This window comes from Borostomias antarcticus (genome assembly GCF_949987555.1).
Source record: "Borostomias antarcticus genome assembly, chromosome: 1".
Taxonomy (NCBI): domain Eukaryota; kingdom Metazoa; phylum Chordata; class Actinopteri; order Stomiiformes; family Stomiidae; genus Borostomias; species Borostomias antarcticus.
In genome coordinates this window covers 30,852,260-30,873,814 of record NC_140234.1, presented here as the reverse complement: position 1 = coordinate 30,873,814, position 21,555 = coordinate 30,852,260, and the positions used below count along the sequence as shown (strand labels likewise).

General features: G+C 44.7%; 1 protein-coding gene across 1 annotated transcript; it reads right to left on the bottom strand.

The window, feature by feature from the left end:
* Positions 1–1,341: 1,341 nt before the first annotated feature.
* Positions 1,342–21,281, bottom strand: pipox (pipecolic acid oxidase; the record flags this gene model as incomplete). The annotated part of the gene is made up of 8 exons (XM_084441966.1): positions 1,342–1,472; positions 3,047–3,122; positions 4,142–4,291; positions 5,857–6,009; positions 9,893–10,075; positions 14,202–14,415; positions 16,128–16,276; positions 21,174–21,281. 8 exons carry the CDS (start codon positions 21,279–21,281, stop codon positions 1,342–1,344), a joined length of 1,164 nt encoding a protein of 387 aa, XP_084298092.1.
* Positions 21,282–21,555: the final 274 nt, after the last annotated feature.

Below are 21,555 nucleotides of genomic sequence, written 5' to 3'. Positions count from 1 at the left end.
AGTGCAGGTATGTGTTGTCATATCACCTCTGAATCATAGTCTGTCTTCTCATCTCCCTTGAGTCGTTTTACAAAGATGAATGGAAAATGAATCATCGGGCAGAGCCCAGCGACAGAAATGTGCATGACCATTTTTGACTGACAATGTTGGGGATGCACCGAATGTATTAACTTTATATGAACAACCCGAAAGAGGCCAAAACACCTGAAACCAATCTCCTAATTAAGAAGTGGCCCATGGATTATTCCCCAAAAAACAAGATGAAAAACGACCACCATCTGGGACTGGTTTTAAATGTTTAGTTGGCTTATCCACACTGCTTCCAGAGAAGAGACAGATGCCGCACTGGACGCTGTGTCCTGAATATTGGTCATTGAACATTTTGCTTACGCATATTTTAATGGCCTTCTAATTTTGTCATTTGCATAACGGACTTTTTTCCCATCAATCCAAAGTCACTTAGAGGCAAGGGAGCAAATGGCGCTCTGATCTGTGGTGCCTCGCTGCATAATTTCCCCACTGATGGCTGTGGCTAGCATCCACTGTAACAGGCTGGCTGAATAGTGATTAAAATGTTTACATGGGGAAATGGGTAGAGGAAGGGGCTCGCAGCTGGCTGCACAAAGACAAATGGCTGCACGGCTGATGTCTTTTTAACTGTGCTTGGTTTGCAAAAGGACCTCCACTCTGAGGGGTTGAGGACACCAGGATGAATGTAGTGATGCATAAAATCATAAAAGCCAACAAGGGTACAGTTTTTAGGTTTAATACCATTTGTCATGGATGAACACATTTACAATCATACAGCAGTGGTCTTGTTTGAGTTGCTGGGTGGAGGGACCATGGTCAGAGCAGTCATCTATGAGACCATGATTCACACACCATGCACCGTGAGAAAAGAGTAGCTTCAGGTTATTTTTGCTGTGGAGAAGGAACGTCAACTGGTTTTAGGAAGCAATTGATTTGTTCTTGCCTTTTCTCTTGTCTCACAGTCAATTTTTTTCAGTCAAAGTTTCGCCGAGAGCCTTTAACTACTTGAATTGAACTTAAAGTGCAAGACGTTTCTCAGCGGCATGCGGTTAATGCTGACGTCGTTTTTGCATCTGCAACTACACGGTCTGCTTGTGTGCTCCTCATCAGCCACAAGCCTGTACATATCCTCCATCAGAGTTGACATGGGTCTTCAGTTAAACACAAACCTTTATAGTTCCTGAGTATAAGATACTTTAGTTAATATCTTAAAATGAGAATTAACTCATGGTTCTTCACATTGGAACTTGCATATTTTGTTCTAAATGGATCACAACTACACAGAGCAGATTTGGAGTGGGCCTAGAAACTCTAGAGAGCAGATTTGGAATGGTCCTGGAAACGTCTAATTCTGAAAGGTGAAAGGTCATGGGAAGGCACTTCTCCTTGGCTGAGCTCACACAGCAGCTTTCCCACGACTGGTCCAAACTTGAACCCATGACCTGGAAGAACCAATCACAGTGCGCAAAGAAAGTTAGTTATCAATCGGATTACAGTTTTCTGTATCAATCTTATTTCTTTTTTTTTGTTAGCTTTTACAAAAACAATTAAAATATACTATTCATTTTTTTCTGAATTATTATGAGTTTAACTGGCTGTGTTAATCTAGTTTGAGAGCATCATCCTTACTGTAGTTTGAAGATATGTGCCAAAGTGAGAAAAGCTGTGGTTGAATCACGAGGCCTGCATTAATGTGTGGAAAGAATACAAGCTGCACCTTGAATGAACCGTCTATAAATAGCCTCTCTGACTTTCTCTGTTGTCTGACTCAGGCGCTCCGTTTGAGTCGCGCATCAGTGAGCACATAAAACAGGACATAAATGATAGCTCTGGCTTTCACCGGGCATCTATTCAGCAGAATGGACGTGGGCCCGACGCTAAATTAAAGAGATATTCTCTGTTTACCCCGAGGAGCGCATGCCGCCAAGCTCAAAAGTGAGACGGCGAAGGGCCACTTTTACACGTGTACGCTCGTTGTTGCTATGGCGTCCGAGAGAAACGTGGTGAATGTCGACTGGGTTTGAGGAACGCCGTGTGCTCGCCTGCGCTCCCAAAGGGATTCAGCCGGGCTTTGAAGTCAGAGAGCCCAGCTCGATCTGTTTGGGGCGTGCGCACGCTTTCTTTCTCTTTCTGTCAAGGCCAAGCATGAGGGGACCTCTCAAGGGCTGGCCAAACCTTCCCATGGGGGTGACTCCGTAACCATGGTTACCCCGTACCTGGCTTTGATGACAAAATGCAAGCAGGTGGAAGAAAGGCTATGTTTTTATTTATTGCTTTCTGGATTATCAGCCCTGCGCCTCGCTGCCACGGCGCATACGGTAACACACTTCAGAGCAGAAAAGGCCACGATCAGTGTTGAGAAAGGAGTTGTCCTAAAATTCAAATGAATATTGAAACCGACAAATCTCTAATCCTCCTCATTCTGCGAGCGAAAGCCAGGTGAGGTTAAGATGTAAAGCACTCGTTCAAATCCTGGTCGCCCTCATATTGATTACTGTATGTGACTTTTTAAACAGCTTTCACTGACCCACAGAGTAAATCTCCAGACAAAAATAACCTCTTATCCGGAGGCGCACTCACTGCACTGCTGGCCACCGTCAAGTCCTTTAAAAGCAATAAAGACCGGGAATTAATTACACATATAATTAGCTCTAGAAGGCCGCCCTGCAAGCTGATGGAACAAATGCCTGGAGACCCCAACGGCCCTCTGGGAGAGGACCTCGGACACACACCGAGGACGGAGGGAGGGATGGAGACGGATCTAAACCATGCCACGCTGACAGTAATTAGGGAATAAAAAGAGCCTGGGCCCAAGCTCTACTCTCCGCCTTTAGAGCAGACATTAAAGTATCATTAAAACTTAGCTGACTTTTCCCTGCGCAGCTACAGAATTGGTGAAAACTCGAAAGACCAAAGAGGCAGTCTGTATCAGGTCACTCTGGGCTGACTGGGTGTGTCATGGAATGTGGAAGGTGATGAAATACGCCCATGTGGTTGCATGGTCTCACATGCACACCTGAGAACCCGGCTCCGATTACAATGTTACTGTGGGAAGGATGGGTGTCCAGGACAAAATGTTGGTCTGGTGTCATCTGTGAAATTCAGAAGAGAAAAAGAGTAATGAGATGAAAAGGGGAGGGAGGCAGGGGGGGGGGAATGACATAGGGAGCTTTTAGAATAACTCCCCGTGGAGTGGATGACCTTTGTGGTACCCAGTGTTTCTCAGTGTGACTGTAGTCAGTGTAGCATTCAAAATTATGTTTTGCCATTAGCATGCTAGAATGACAGATGTGATGCAGGCTGTGTCGGCATCACAGCACTGAACCTAAATCTGTTTTTACTCAACATGCTCTTACTGTTGTAGCTGAATCTGTATAGACTTTTTTCACAAGCAGGGGGGGTAGGTGATGGTGCTGGATGGGGGTAGATGATGGATGGGGGTAGGTGATGGTGCTGGATGGGGGTAGATGATGGTGCTGGATGGGGGTAGATGATGGTGCTGGATGGGGGTAGGTGATGGTGCTGGATGGGGGTAGATGATGGTGCTGGATGGGGGTAGGTGATGGTGCTGGATGGGGGTAGATGATGGTGCTGGATGGGGGTAGATGATGGTGCTGGATGGGGGTAGGTGATGGTGCTGGATGGGGGTAGGTGATGGTGCTGGATGGGGGTAGATGATGGTGCTGGATGGGGGTAGATGATGGTGCTGGATGGGGGTAGGTGATGGTGCTGGATGGGGGTAGGTGATGGTGCTGGATGGGGGTAGATGATGGTGCTGGATGGGGGTAGGTGATGGTGCTGGATGGGGGTAGATGATGGTGCTGGATGGGGGTAGATGATGGTGCTGGATGGGGGTAGGTGATGGTGCTGGATGGGGTAGATGATGGTGCTGGATGGGGGTAGGTGATGGTGCTGGATGGGGGTAGATGATGGTGCTGGATGGGGGTAGGTGATGGTGCTGGATGGGGGATAGATAGGTGATGTTGCTGGATGGGGGTAGGTGATGGTGCTGGATGGGGATAGATAGGTGATGATGCTGGATGGGGGTAGGTGATGGTGCTGGATGGGGGTAGATAGGTGATGATGCTGGATGGGGGTCGGTGCTGCTGACCGTATACATGCAGCTCTCCACCACAGCAGGGACGGGCACCAGGCCAGGGAAGCAGCGCGCGATGTAGCGCTGAAGGATGTCGATGTCTGCCCTGTCCGTCTGTCTGTCCCTCTCGTCGGGATCTGTCTCACTGCCTATGTGGTAGCACACCTGCAGGGACACAGACGGCAACAAACACCCATAGCTACCGTACCCATAACACGCACATAGCTACCGTACCCATAACACGCACATAGCTACCGTACCCATAACACGCACATAACTACCGTACCCATAACACGCACATAGCTACCGTACCCATAACACGCACATAGCTACCGTAGGTCCTCTTGGTCAGTGTGAACGGACAGTGCTTTCACAGAGCGACAGCGTTACTCAAATGAACGATTGCATAAACAGAGAAGTTCCAGCTTTTATAATGTCTTTGTTATCCTAGTGTGGCGTAACTGTGCTGTCCTCTTGGGAAAGGTTAAGGACAGTAGTATGATAGACAGTATGATAGTACAGTGCATACTGCAGACACGATTCACATAAATAAACTATAAACTGTGAAGGAAGAAGAGGACTGTAAAGGAATATCAGTTATCATTACCGTCTATCAGTGATCACGAAAAAGCGTACTGTACAATGTCCAATAGAGTCCAATAGTATACTGTAGTTCAATAATACTTAATACATATACCTAATAACAATACATTTTGACTTCTCAGACTTGAGGACAACAAAAAGTAATAAAAGAAAGAGGGTTTTAAAAGGGGCTTAAAAACTATATTATTCAATTATATGAACTGTATTATGTATTTTATTATATGTACTATATTAAGTATTGTTATAAAAGCAGCTCATCACAGTGTCACTTCTTTTACTGGTAGTCCTTCAGTCCAGACTGACCTGAGGCGTCCTGGTTCAGTAGGACGCAACATGTTGTTTTCTCTCCTTATTTAAAAGCCCCTGAAATGGCCGGGGTCCCACAGTAGCAGCTCAGAGTGAGTAATGTGATGTGGCAGTGCCATCTGTCCCGCTCCTTAGCATGCACGGTGTGTGCTATTAATCTCCACAACCCCTGCCGACTTACCATCACGCCCAAAATAGAGACGTCAGGAAAAATGTTAAAGTACACCAAGGTGGAAATAATAATAATACTTCATAAGTGATCAGGAATTCAGGAAAGAACTACCTCTGACTGGCTGGCTTTCTTAAGATTTCAATCCAGTTTTGATTTCAGTACTCCATGCAAATATGCTTAGCATTGTACACATTGTGTTACATACAGTATGTGTGGCTATTGGCTGAAAAGGCTAATGTTGAAGAATATCTACGTATTTGAGTTTCGCATAAGTCTATTGATTAGTTTAAAGAATAACTCTATAACTCACCAAGAATATCTCTATGGTGCTACCATGCTGATACTATCCGAAGGGTGTGCTTGATCTCTTCCATTCACAGATTTAAAAGAACTGGTGCAAGAAATATGGCTACACCATCCCATCCCATACATACATACATACATACATACATACATACACACACACACACTGTACATACATACTCACACATCATACACACATACATACTCACACATCATACACACATACATACTGTACATACATAAAGACATACACTTCTTGAAGCTCACAGGCCTGCTTTGCTCCACACAAGACAATACAATCTAATATAATAGGCTGGTTAGAGGCCACGCCTCCTCTGTAGCTGACCTTCATCAGCCCTGGGTACTCATCGGACGGGAGTCCGTAGATGTGGTACTGCGACTCCTCGGGCTCCATCTGGATGAAGCAGGGGAAGGGACGCCGGACGTGGTAGGAGCCTGGAACCTTCTCCCTCCAGTAGCACACGTTGATCTTCACCACCTGGGGGGGATTGGGACTGTAAGCAGAGCAGGAACCCCCCCCCCCCCCCCCTCCCCCAAAAAAGAGATTGACAGGATTTTGGAGGATGTTGAACACAGCATACTTTCCTGTACAGTACATGGCACACACACGCATGTCTGTGCACATGCACACTAACACACACACACACACACACCCACACACCCCTAGTCCTCCCTCGACCCCCACTACCATCACCATACTTGTTACTCAAGGGGCTCAGTGGCGGTGGGGTGAGAATGAACATTTAATGAAATGCACGCACGCCCGTACAAGCAGGTCCTCCCAGACAGAGGCCACAATAAGGACACCGTGTTCAGGAGCTTTCAGCTTAGTGAACTAACAGGTCTGGTTCTGGGAGGACACCGTGTTCAGGAGCTTTCAGCTTAGTGAACTAACAGGTCTGGTTCTGGGAGGACACCGTGTTCAGGAGCTTTCAGCTTAGTGAACTAACAGGTCTGGTTCTGGGAGGACACCGTGTTCAGGAGCTTTCAGCTTAGTGAACTAACAGGTCTGGTTCTGGGAGGACACCGTGTTCAGGAGCTTTCAGCTTAGTGAACTAACAGGTCTGGTTCTGGGAGGACACCGTGTTCAGGAGCTTTGAACTAACAGGTCTGGTTCTGGGAGGACACCGTATTCAGGAGCTTTGAACTAACAGGTCTGGTTCTGGGAGGACGCCGTGTTCAGGAGCTTTGAACTAACAGGTCTGGTTCTGGGAGGACACCGTGTTCAGGAGCTTTGAACTAACAGGTCTGGTTCTGGGAGGACGCCGTGTTCAGGAGCTTTGAACTAACAGGTCTGGTTCTGGGAGGACACCGTGTTCAGGAGCTTTGAACTAACAGGTCTGGTTCTGGGAGGACACCGTGTTCAGGAGCTTTGAACTAACAGGTCTGGTTCTGGGAGGACACCGTGTTCAGGAGCTTTGAACTAACAGGTCTGGTTCTGGGAGGACACCGTGTTCAGGAGCTTTGAACTAACAGGTCTGGTTCTGGGAGGACACCGTGTTCAGGAGCTTTGAACTAACAGGTCTGGTTCTGGGAGGACACCGTGTTCAGGAGCTTTGAACTAACAGGTCTGGTTCTGGGAGGACAGCGTGAAGGTAGAGCAGGCACAGCTGGAGGCGGCAGAGCCGACAGCACAGCACACACCTGGCAGAGCCCCGCCGGGCCTCTATCCTACCGACTAATGCGCCCAGCAAGACCCTCTCAGATCCGCCCAGCAAGACCCTCTCAGATCCGCCCAGCAAGACCCTCTCAGATCCGCGTCTAAAGTAACATCCCGGTGGTCCCGTCGCATCCTCTTCTAGACAGAGGGCGCAGCGGGAGACTGGGTGGATGGCTGCCCCCCCATGTGAGAACTAATATTCTTCTTGGTGACGGCTGTTGATTTTAACTCCACACTGGAGCAGATCGGAAGCACGACTCAGGTCCACGGGCAAACGCCCAAACCCGGCCCGCCATTCAGTTCCATTCATTTTTTGAACCAGGATTACGCAAAAACTACCTGACCGATTTTCATTAAACTCGGTGGAAGTGTGTAGTATCAGCCACCTTACAACCTTGTTTATGTATGTAAATTAGGTACTTCCGTGCAAAATTGCCCCAAATAAGCCTTGCGTCTGATCCACAAACACCATGAGGTAACTGCCACACGTGGTTAGGGAGGTGCAAATACTGCTTTTGAAAAGCTGGTATTAACTGCAGCAGTCAGGGCGCACTCTCTCCTTCTGTCTCTCCTCAGAACTTGTGAAGTTTGAATAATATTGAATTGATATTGGATGATATTAAGGGCGAAATATATATAGAGGGGGATTTAAAAATAAGTTCAGCTGCGATGCACAGAAACAAATATAACAAATATATTTTCTGCAAAAAGTGTGGTATGTCGTTTTCATTATGATCCAATCTGTGTGACTTGAAATATGGAGAAAAGCTTGAAACACTGGGCAAAGATCCGACTATATCCAAGATCTTATCTATGTACAAGAACAAATTGCATTCAGCTGGTGGTAAGTGCAACACATATAAGGGGCTGACATGCCCGGGCTCTCCAGGGATCATGGCAGCAGTTATTGTAGCCAGATGAAGGCACCGTCACCAGGTGTGTACCAATGCCAATGCGTACAGTACATAGCTAATTGCAATCATGGGCGCAAATTGCACACAGTTGGCAAATTTGTGGGCGTGTTTGCCCGGGCATATCATTAGAGCAAAATCTTTTGTTGATATCGTGCTGAACTGGAGAAGATTGCTGTTGCAATTGCTATGCAAAATATAGAGCTATTAGCGGGAGCAATCCATTCTTAGGACCTTAGAATGAAGCCAGCTCCCTGTGTGGAGGCGCTAGAGACACAGGGTGTGGACTGGGGTGTGTGGAGGGAGAGCCTGGAGTGCACCACACTGCCCCCTGCTGGCTGTGATCCGAGAGGGGCGCCACCCATTCACCTAAAGTCATTTTTACCTCCGCTCCAATGAATCATGAGCCGCCTTAACATGGCCCAGACGGGCATTCACCTCCAACTACCACACTTCTTTTCATGAAACTCGGTGGAGGGGTGTAGCACAGGCCAATTTAGAACATTACATTTTGGCGTGCACAGAGCCACGAAATGCATTCAGGGGTGGAGGTCTGTGCTCTCTTTCTAGTTTTGTTTTGGTCACGAATTACATCCTGGCCTACAATTTACCAAAAAGGAAAAGTGCATTGTGAAGGGCATATAAAAGCTCCTGTTGATGTAATGTGTAGGTGTCCCAATACATTTGTCCATATAGTGTGTCACAATGGCACACACATTGTATATATAAAACATCACACATATTGTACATAAACATACTCCAGGAGCTTGCTCGATCGCCTCGTTGAGAGGGGTCAGGGAAGAATTTTTACAGCTCACTTATCTGGCCCTCGGGTGATTACTGTTTTTTTGCTTCCCTCTGGAATATGTAGGGGTGGGATGTCTGCCCACCTCCCTTGTTCTCTGTAAAGCGCATTGTGTTGCCTCTGGGTATGAAATGCGCTATATAAATAAAGCTTTGATTGATTGATTGATACAGTACTACACTGTGCACACACGCTCAACACACTTCATTGTGTATATTCTGTAGAATCAGCGGTGGTGTGCAAGTGGTGCAATGGGTATAGAGGCGCGAGTTACATCTTCTCATCTACCATTTCAGCATTGCTGACAATAAAGTTCTATCATATTGTATCTTGCTAGAGGCACATATATCAAGTTGTATGTGCATACAGTACTCCATTTGGTCTGTGACTGTCTCTGTGGGATCTTGAAAGAGAAATGCATTGTGCAATCGTGTTTATACACCTACCAATACAAACACTAGGATCACTAAAAACTGTCAGATCAGAGGTAGTTACTATGTCGAAAATCCCGCCAGATCCATTTGTGGGCACTGTGTCAACAGGATCGGGGCCCAGGGAGATGGATTGGTAGAACTTTCAACACGATGTCAGCGCCTGAGGGAAGAAGCCATGTTCTCAGAGAGCAGCCTGGCCCGCAGCCGATTTGGGTGGAGACCATCACGTTTCAGTAGGCCTCTCCCAGAACAGGTCGAAGTTGGATATGAAGGGGACTCCTAGGGAAGTGCAGTATTCCTGTAGCCAATTGTGAAGCCCGAACAGTCTAGTTCATTTGCTTGCAGCTTCATGATCTAAGATGGCCAGACATGGCACTAACCAAGGCTGGGAGTATTACAGTATTTGAGGAAGTGAGTTGACAGTTCGCTTAAAATGTTTTTTGTGTTTTTTTTTTACGGTCTATTTTCATACTGTGTTGCCAGAGTACCGAAAATGTACACATGTAAATGTAATGAACAATAAGGTTTTTCCTCATCTTATCTGATCTGACCTGTAGTGGGAGTTGTAGTCCTGTGTATGACAGCAAGGTGTTGGCCCAGGGTCCAGCTGTGATCACCAGGCTCCTGGCTTGGTACACTCCGCTGGCCGTCGTCACGGTAACCACAGAGCCGGGCTTGATGTCGGTCACCTTCTCTCTGTCCTTAATCTCACCGCCCAGTTTCTGGAACATATCCTGGTGTCCATGGAGAGAGAGCACGCAGATACTCAATCAAAAAGACTCTCGGTGGATTGCAGTCCTGAGTCATCACATAGTGTATTCTCTGTAATCACCCTTGAAAAAGAGACTCTGGTCTCAAAGGCATTCTGAATAAATAAAGGACACATAAAACATTAAAAAGTAAATCCCCCAAAAAGTAAATGCCTACTTAATTTCTACTTCGCCTTGTGATTCATACACTACAATAGTCTGGAAATGACTCAAAGAACAAAGCTGGTGGTAATCATGGTGCTTTCAAATGAAACCCTCACCCTCATACTGAAAAACCAAGACAGCTTGTTTTACATTCACAGTTGCACCCAAGAATACTCTACAAATCCTCAGGTGAACCTTTTTTCCCCTAGAGCCATGCAGGGTCAGTTAAAGTTTAATAGGAAACCAGTGGGCCGGGCGTCTGGAACTGGAATTGAGCTGTTGTAATATCTAGTGGACTACAGGGCAGATTTTCATAACTGACAATTTTGTGAATTGTGTCTCATGTCTATGCCAGGAGTGAACTGCTTCACAGAGGAGGGGTCTGTTCTTCAGGGCTCTACTGTAAGTACAAAGGTGAAGCGCACGGCCAAATGCAGCCTGACTAAATCTAATACCAACCCCATAGCCCCAGTCAAATCTAATACCAACCCCATAGCCCCAGTCAAATCTAATACCAACCCCGTAGCCCCAGACCACAAGACACTCCTAGTCCGATACAGTACCAACCCCATAGCCCCAGACCACAAGACACTCCTAGTCCGATACAGTACCAACCCCATAGCCCCAGACCACAAGACACTCCTAGTCCGATACAGTACAAACCCCATATCCCCAGACCACAAGACACTCCTAGTCCGATACAGTACCAACCCCATAGCCCCAGACCACAAGACACTCCTAGTCCGATACAGTACCAACCCCATAGCCCCAGACTACAAGATACTCCTAGGCCGATACCAACCCCATAGCCTCAGTCATCTAACAGTCTCAGGTTGTTTGTGTTGGTCCAAGACATGGCTTAATCTTTGTTCATTAATGTACATTACATTACAGTCATTTAGCGGACGCTGAGCTGATGTCTGGTGAACTTCTCTGTTGAGTGAATAAAAATTCATTAGAGATGCCGGTGAACACAAAACACACTCACACACATCAAGGAGAAAATAACAAGTCGGATCAATGCTGGCAGATAATGAGAAAGAAAATGATGTTCTGAATTATGAGATTCACACAATGAAAATGCATGATGGTAACAGTGCAGGCATCTATTATCACAAGTAATGAGAAGTTGCAATTCATGCTTGATCTAAGATTCACACAAGAGGACAAATCTGGCTAGTCAATAAATACAAAACAGGATAATTGTTGAAAGGCTGCACTGAAATAACAACATGTGTCAGTTGGTGTTTGGAGCTTGAGCTGGCAGCACCCAAGGCTGTTTCTACAAACCTACACTTCATTTCTGCAATTCAAATGAAAACAATAAAACTATGACAGACTGCAAAATGATTAAATCTCTACACTTTGGCTTCAATTTCTCATAGTCTCATCGGCAAGTAACCAATTTTAGATTCAACATCCATCTGAACACTTCAGCGTTCCTTCTTACCTTTGGGCTTAGAATAATTCTCAAAGCTAAACTATTTATATCTAACCTGATACACCAGATGTTTCGCCTAGCATAACCATCTGTGAATTCTCCATTGGAAACTGTTTGGAAAAGGGCAGGCTCTTTTTAAAATACTTTGCAGGTGATTGGATGAACCATCTGTCTATCACCATCTCGCTGTCGTCACACCTAAACCTGCCCAGTGTAGCTGTTTGTATTTCAAATTCCACAGAACCAATGCTGATTGGTGAGTTTGTTTTCTGATTTGGCACAAACAGATCTCTATGGAGAGAGTATCCAGACTGATTTGCGAGAGAAACAGAATGTGAGCTTGTGATTCAGGATGGTCTCACAAGGCAAATTTACTGTATATCCAACCTAAATGTGAAATAAGTCTAATAATCTCAGTCACACCATAATAAATATTAACACTATTGTATTACATCATACTATAATGTAATATATAATTGCACCTGGTAGTATTGTTGGGGCTTATCAAAATGACCATGAGAGATCTAATCTGGCTCACATGCGTACATAATGGGCACTAAAGACTGTAATTCCTTATTACAAGAACACCTATGGCTAATTAGCTACTGATACTGTAAGCAGTTACTGAAATGGGCAACAAAAATGTACAGAGTGGAGTAATCTACTAGACAACCTGACTTGCCTTCAGAATAGATAAGATACTGTATATATCATGTGTTTGTGGACTCTGTGGCTCCATTAAAAACCAGGGTTCAGTGACAGAACACGTGCAGCTAGACGGGAGTGCCGCAAAGCTGAACGCAGGTGGAAAAAGGACAAGCTGCACGTTTCATTTCACATTTTAAAGGACTGCTGGCGCTCTTACCAGAACACTGTTAAAGAGGCCAACAGAGAACATCTATCGAACATTATTGAGTCTAACCGCCATAACCCACGTGTGTTATTTAAAACCATCGACTCTGTTCTGAATGCCCCTCAGCCTGTCTGTTCTGAACCATCCTCTGGTATGTGTTATAACTTCCTGCACTTTTTCATTGACAAGGTTGTAAACACAAGGGCTCTTATCTCAGCTCCTGCCTCTGACCCCTCTGTGTGCCCCCTGCCCTGCTGTGTTTAATATGTTTGAGCCTGTGACTGTTGTTTTTAGAGGATGTGGTTGGCCATATTAAGCCATCAGGTTCCCCTCGTGATGCTCACCTTTTTAAAGAGGTTTTCCCTAGTATAGGATTCTTGTCATTATTAACAGCAGTCTATCTTCAGGTGTTGTTCCTGTAAGCTTTAAACATGCAGTAGTGCAACCTATGTTAAAGGAACCTGGCCTTGATCTTACAGTGTCAGCTAATTTTAGGCCCATCTCCAAGCTGCCTTTTTTTTTCAAAGATCTTGGAGAAAGTTGTTTATTCCCAGTTGAAGTGTTTTCTTCACAATAATAATATCCTGGAGGTTTTTCAGTCTGGTTTTAAAACACTGCATAGCACCGAGTCGGCTCTAATAAGGGTTTTTAAAGGAGTAGTAAAGGGGAAATGCATGTTTAGCCCTGTTTTAAGGTTACTTATGATCATATACAATGGTTCATATCAAAACGGTGAAAAAACTAGCACTTTTGAGAAAGTCCAATAATTGCTCTACCACCGTTTTGGTCATACAATGGATGTGGGTGGGCACCTTGAAAAATCCTTGAAAAACATGTTAAACTCTCGATTTCAAAAACAAGAAGCTCACCGAGGGGGTAATTGGTGTCCGTTGGTGTTCTGACATCAAATTCGCCACAAAGTATGAATCCTGTAGGGTTTTATTGATCATTTTATGAAATCCATTGACTTGTATTGAAGCGACCATTGTAGATGTGTAGATCAATCCGCAGAGGGGATTCAGGAAGGGGAACTACTTATGGTAGCTATTGTTATTGTTTATGTTGCTAGGCTACCTAGTTTGTGGAAGTTTACACACGTATGTGCTGCGACTAAATAGTTCTATGCTAAATATTTAAAAAAGCCTTCCCAGATTAACTAGAATCTTACTTTATGGCGAATTATGTGTCAGAACGCCAACTAACACCTCGGTGAGTTTCTTGTCTTTGAAATTGAGTTGAACATGTTTTTTGAATGATTTTTCAAGGTGCCCACCCACATCCATTGTATGACCAAAACGGTGGTAGAGCAATTATCAGACTTTCTCAAAAGTGCTAGTTTTGTCAACGTTTTGATCTGAACCATTGTATATGATCATAAGTAACATGGCTAAACATGCATTTTCCCTTTACTACTCCTTTAATGACATCCTCCTGGCCAATGATTCTGGTGATTATGTGATTCTTGTCTTGTTGGACCTAACTGCCGCGTTTGATACAGTGGATCACGATATTTCCCGACTGCAGCACCTAGTGGGTAGTGACACATCCTCTGAGTGTTTTTTTTGTATTTTTAACTGTGGATTCCACTACAGCTACAGTAGTACACCTCCGTACTGACGCCACTGTAGTCAGAAGCTCCATGCTCACCACACCTGGGCGGTTTTCAGGGCGCGGTCGGCGTAGAGCACCCCAGCGGTAGTGTCCACCAGGGCTGCGTTTCCGTCGGACAGGTTGACCATGGGGATGTGCTGGCTGAACTGGTCAGGAGGAAGGTGCACCGTGGGAACGTGGTTCTTCTCCAGAACTCTCTTGACGAGCAGGAACTCGCGCCCCTTCTCAGGACCTATGACCAGGAGCCCGGTGCGTCTAGGAGGAGCCATCATTCAGAGTGGTGTGAATCTTAAAATCTTGAGGTAGATTCAGCACATCATGTATTTCTTTTTCCAGATGTAAACCAAAATAACATTCAAATCTTTCAGGTATATCTTCGTTAGCCCTTCGTTATCCTCTCCTGCGAGAGCTGATTATAATGTTTCTACCTAGGGCTTTGATTAGGACAGATTTCCAGAAGGGTGGATTGGTATTAATCAAAGTAATCAAAGTAATGATTCGATTGCTGTGCTGTCAACATCTGCAAGCAGGTCATTATTCTCATGCTGAGATTCAATTCAATTCAGTTTATTTAAATCAGGACAGTGCATATTGATGAAGATGTACAATACATGTAAATATGCCAGATTGTAGCCCGAAGGCTAGTTTCCATCTGTAGTCTATTTAGGCAGATTGATGTTACAAAACAAAGTTACAAGATTAAGTACAAGATACGAGATTACGTCACCGTCCACCCTGATGTGAAAGGTTATTCATATAACTATGTGAATAATCAGTCATTCAATCAAAAGTTAGCCAAGCACCTACAGTGAATGATGTATCAAATGACTGCTTGGATGGTCAGCTGTTTTCTGAAGGCTGCTCCACCATCTGCCAGCAGCCACGAGGCATACTGTAGCTTAGATAGCATCAGCTAAGGCCCTAACCCATTCATCAGAGAATGTTGTGTGTGTGTGTGTGTGTGTGTGTCCGTAGTATGACAGTAATGGCCTTAGAATGAGAGAGCATATAAGATCATAAATATTAAGCATGATTATGCCACCCATGTGATGGGTGAGATGGGTGACAAAGATGGCTGTAACTCCTGTGTGTGTGTGTGTGTGTGTGTGTGTGTAATGGAGAGTGCATGTAAGATCATAAATATAATGAATGATTAAGCCACCCATGTCAAACTGTGACATGGCTGACAATGATGGCTGGAACTCCTGTGTGTGTGTGTGTGTGTGTGTGTGTGTGTGTGTGTGTGTGTGTGTGTGTGTGTGTGTGTGTGTGTGTGTGTGTGTGTGCGCGTGTGTGTGTGTCCATCTCAGAAAGCTCTGTCCTCGGGGCTCAGAAATGACAAAGGAGTAAAGCATTGCTCAGAAAGGTTCATGTGGCCCGACCCTCACAATTTCTCATTGTGTTGCAGTTTTTCGCCAGCCCAAGGGCACAGGGGGCTTTCACATTGGACCCCATCAGTCAGCCTCCACGGGCGAGCCCTAAAGAGGGCCACTGTGTGCTTAAGAACAGGGCCTGTGTGGGTGGGATGGGACACTTGATCTATTAGCCATCTACTTACATAATGATCAACACATTATGCAGTTCACTGATACTGACAGGAAAATGGGGCGACCAAATGCAATATTTCATGAGAGCTTATACGGTGCAGGTTGAAGGCGCCGGCTGTGCTGTTGTATTTACAAGCACTTACACCCTTTGCTCTGGGAATAAGGGTTTGAGATGAAAAATCCTTGTTCCACATTCAGCGTCAGGAGGGACTGTCTGGCCTGATTCGCTGATGCAAGACGTAATGGGAAAGTCATCCATCTATGGCTGCGAAAGATTGAGTTGCTGCTCGTACGCACACAAAGCACATCAAATGTGACAAATCTCAGCGTTCTGGTAAAGATACTGTAATGTTCAGTTTAATCATTTTTGTTGTTGTTTGCTTTTAGATAGTTTTTTGCTGACGGAGCTTCCCCGCTCACCTGTATAGTTTAACGTTGGCCTCTTTCTCCAGCTGAGCCCAGAGCTGGTAGCACTCGTCCATCATGTGGACGTAGTAGTCCTGGTCATAGGCCTTGCGGATGATGCGTGTCTGGCCATGGGAGCTGCCCCGAGAGTGAGGCAGGATGAACTGGAGGAGAGACGTCAAACCAGGAGCAGGAGAGATACGATTGTTTATCATGTTGTTTTCACGTTTACGACATCTACAGTACATGAAAAGTGCTTTGACTGGTCATAAAGGTTTCAATTCAATTCAATTCAATTCAATTCAATTCAATTCAATTCAATTCAATTCAATTCAATTCAATTCAATTCAATTCAATTCAATTCAATTCAATTCAATTCAATTCAATTCAATTCATTAACCAATAGTAGGCTGTAGTGTGACCAGTATGTTCTGGACTATTTGGTTACTTTTGGAGAGTTGGCAGCTTTGCTTATGTTGCTCTCTCAGCATAGTAGTGGGGGGGCGTTTCGGGGGGGAGAGAGAGCCGCCTGGGGGGGGAGAGCCATTTCGGGGGGGGAGAGAGAGCCCCCTCACACAGGGCCTCGCATATATCCCAGACGGCCCTGTTGGTATGTCCATGTTTTTGTTATCTTATAGCAGCAAATGACACAAAACTGGATGACATAACACAGAGTGCAAAACTAGCTAGCGTTACTACTAGCGAGCTAGCTAGTTTGCAAGCGGTAGCTAGCTGAGAAAACTAGCTACAGCTAGTGGGAACTAGCTGGCACACAAGCACCACACACAAGACAAGCACCGCACACAAGCACCACACACAGCATCCATGTGACACAGGGGTCAAACGTAAGGGGTCATGGGTCAGCTAGCTAGCTATCAGCTATGTGGACACTGGGATCAGGCTGATTTATGAAACTGGACCCAGGAGTGAGCAACTGGGACGACACTGTGTAGGCGCGCTCTGCATGTCGCAATACCCCTGATCGGACACGCTCGCGTGGAGGCTTGAGGGCGAGCAGGGGAATTGTTCGATGCTCGCTGCCTGCACGCCTCTCTGCATTTCCTATCAGTGATATGAATCAAGATATGTCAACCTTCAGCAGGCGCGCTCCTGTGTGATTCTAATCGGCTGATTTACTTTCATTTTTCTCGAATAAATCTGCTGCTACAGAGAGCCAGTGTAGGAAACGGAGAAGGGAAGTTGTGTGGGAGAACTTGGGGTGGTTGAACACCTGGCGATCAGCAGCTTTCTGGATAAGTTCCAGGGTTTAATGGCTGATGTCAGGGCCCCAGCACGGAGGGAGTTGCAGTAGTCCAGTTGGGAGATGGAAAGGGCCTGGATGTCACTGGAATGTCGTTGCGATAGCAACGTGTGACGCCGCATTCCTGACATTCCTCTCAAGCTGAGCTCGTAGGCCTACTGCAGGCAAAATTGGGCAATAGCCTGATGTATTAATATAAATTTGGTAATAATGTAATAATGTGAATCGACTCTCACTTGTCACTTCACTGAGCTCTGTCATCTGATTTACAAAACACCAGCTCCTGAAACTACTGCTCTGTCTGGATACGTCAACTAAAAGACTTAGGTGAAGTTAGTTTCAAGTTGGATATTCGAAAGATATTTGGACACCCATTCGTATCGTCGTATTGCCCCGACTTCAACTTCAACCTGCGGTTAAGAGCCGCTCACCCCAGGGTTTATATCCGCAATGCAACAGTCTTCCCAATCTGCTGCTTAGTAGTCAATGCTTAGGGTTAGGGACCGTTGAGACCAATTTATGCTTCGTCAAGCGACACTTAAAACCGTCGCTCGACACTTTTGACGTCATGGGCTGCCGAGGAGTAGTAAAGGGAAAATGCATGTTTAGCCCTGTTTTAAGGTTACTTATGATCATATACAATGGTTCAGATCAAAACGTTGACAAAACTAGCACTTTTGAGAAAGTCTGTTAATTGCTCTACCACCGCTTTGGTCATACATTGTTTTGGTCATACAATGAAAAATCATTAAAAAAACATTCACTCTCAATCAAAACATCTCAATTTCAAAGACAAGAAACTCACTGAGGTGTTAGATGGTGTTCTGACATACAATTCGCCATAAAGTAAGATTCTAGTTCATCTGGAAAGGCTTGTTAAAATATTTAGCATAGAACTATTTAGTCGCAGCACATACGTGTGTAAACCTCTGCAAACTAGGTAGCCTAGCAACATAAACAATAACAATAGCTACCTATAAGATCATAAGTAACCTTAAAACAGGGCTAAACATGCATTTTCACTTTGCTACTCCTTTTAATCCAGGCAATCCAGGGAAGGGAGGAGGATTTCAGCTTCACTATAACACCTAGGAGGCTGGGAAGGTATCCCACTGTAGTCCTACAGTAACAGCCACGTTTCCCAGAGGCATCGTAGCGCTACGTTCATTATAAGATACGTCGTAAGGTCCCCCTCTAGGTGGCGCGTCGTTCCCCAGAGCCTTCTTAGGCTAAGGTAGACCTTGGCTAAGGAGGCTCTGGGAAACAGCTCTTCCCAAGGTACATAGTAAATTGAGCTTACAATGTACCTTCTGAAGATAGATAGAAAGTAAACTGCACACGACACGAGCAGTGTTGAGCATTAACGCATTACAGAAATAATATTACTTTCCCCAGTGACAAGGGGTGTAACGAGTTACTAATACAATTTCAGTAATAATATTACAGTTACTCGCCCCCCCAAAAAGCTTGCTATTGCGTTACTTTTGTCCTAGGCTGGGAAGGGTTTTGATTTACCTAAACACAGAACATAATTTCACAGCCCGGAGTGTGATTGGATCACGTGATCCATCACTTTTTAGCCGGTTTTTGTTTTGTTTTTGACGATGCCACAAAAACTGGCTAAAAAGATCACTTAACGGTAGCGGCGAGCTTTCAAAACCCATCGTTTGTTAGAATAGGCGTTTCTGCTTTGGTGAGTGGCTTTGAAATGTTTATTTGACACTTTTAAATATGAGTGCCAAGCGCTGCCAACTTGGCAACTATTTAAAAGTCAAAATTTCCTATGTTGGTAGAAAGGACTGTGGTAGCAGATGCGTCATCAGCGCACTCACAGTTCCTGAGAAGGGCTAGTGACCTGGGAGCTATTGAAAAAAAAGATGAATTTCGCATATATATATTTATATAAAAATATTAATATAAAATAGAAATGGCACTACAATCAAATAAAATGAACGGTGTCCTATTTTTCCAATGTAGTAGGGGAGGACCGGGACGAAAGAAACACTTTTTGGTTTGATCAGATTTACACAGAAATGAATAAAGATGGAGATTCCATTTTTGATGACAAACAACTTGTACATGTCCTTTACTATTATTAGTTGTAAGTTTAGTTCTGTGGTGTAACAGTTCAATTCAAGACGGCCAAGAACGGAAGATGAGCATTGTTTCTCTCGTCCCTGCTGTGCAGGGCGAGTGAAACAGATGAGTGGGACGAGTGAAACAGTGAGATTGTTTTGCTTATTGTGTTTTGTAACGGTCTATTTGGGGTTTGTAATTATCTTAACTTTCAACACATGTATAATTAGACCCAATTTAATGTTTAATGCAACTGATGCTATGTATTGTTCGAATATCTTTCGAATATCCAACTTGAAACCAACTTCACCCAAGGAAAAGAGCTAGGGGAGAGCGGGGCGCGTCAGATCGCGGGGCTTTTGAGGTGATCTGTTGTAGCTACACAAACATATTTTGGTGAACATCTCTCTACGTCACGTCAACCTATCCTGAAGTCGGCGGGAGTTTTTGAAAATCTTTAAACATTTTCTTGGCGATCATCTGTTTTAACCCATGTAATTTTATTTTTTTTACGCTAGTGTTTTTTGATTTATACCTTGTGTATACATGTCACAGAATCCAAACATATATCATTTTAATCACTGTTTTAGTGGCTATAAGATAGAATAATTTTCGTGTTTCATGCTACATAGCACTGAGTGACAGCTAGACAGATAGCTAGCCTCCAGTAGTTGGGGCGCTTTGGACCACTGTGGTCCAACGCGGCCCACATTCAATCATCATGCATTACTAGCCATTTTTCTTTACTTTTATTCACAGTATGAGAAATAGGCAACATAAGACCGACAGAGAAGTGGCCAGGGAGGTGCTTGAGCTGGCAGCCAGAGAAGTGGAGAGAGGAAGATACTCTAAAAGATACTCCATCAGTCACGTCTCCCTGTTACGCTACTTAAAAAGAGGAGGGACATGCACGAGGCAGGCAGCACACGGCTCCCTGATGTTGGCTACTCTCGCCATGGTCAAGTGTTCAGTAAGGGTCAGGAGAGGGAGCTGAGGGACTACCTACTGACAGCATCTGCCATGTTTCATGGGTTAAGCCCAAGTCAGGTAGCCTAATTCAGGAGATAATAGTTAATTTATGAGTTAGATATTCATAGAAATCATCACCCAACAATCTATACTAATACAATAAATAAATACAAGCTATATACAGACATAATAAATACAACTATATACATAGGCTTATGATAAAATAAATACTAAATATAGGAGCAAATATCGTATAGAACATTACATTATTAGACCTATACATAATAAATACCTAACAGTATAAATAATGCATTCAGGTAGTGAAAAAAACATGTATGTAGCACATAACATATAGTTGTAAGAAGATAATGTTATTTGCATGGGTTTTTAAGGCAATGTACACTATTGGTCCAATGCGTCCCACTACGTGGTCCGACGCGCCTCACCCATGAGGCGCGTTGAACCGTTTTCACATCCGCCACTTTTGGCAAAACTGTAAGAAACTGGTAAGTGCTGGAAACCTCGTTTTGATGTCCTTTTGTAGCCAAAAGATATAGGTATACATGTATAGCAAAATTCATAATAAAACCGAAATCATTTTTAAATAAATAAGCTTAAGGCAAAAAATGGTCTGACGCGCCCCGCTCTCCCCTACTGTGCAGCAAATCATCGGTCAGTAGGCTAGGCTACGACACCTCATTAGATAGGCTACTAGTTTGCGGGGCAAACATAAGTAGCCTAGCCAGCGTACACACCTGTTCAAGTAGGAGAGTTTTCTTGTTCTTTTTCGCAAGATGATAGGCTGTAAAAGAACCCTGGACTCCGGCCCCAATCACTATACAGTCGAAGTTCTGGGACGACATGCTTGGGGTCTGCTTGCAGAGTAGGGTCTAAGTTAGACCAGTCCTTTCCTGACCGGTGTTATATATGTTTACTCCACTCAGCTGTTCGTGCTCTACTTACGGTTGCATAACATCGGATGACAGCGCGAATCCCTCCTTCCCGCTGCAGCGCCCGAGGCCTGTCCTCTGCCGAGCAGAAGGCTATGGGAACCTTCATGTCTATCCTAAGAACGAGGAGCTGATAAGTGCTGATAAGATACTCTATAAGGACAAGCGATGGCAAGAATTCCAATGT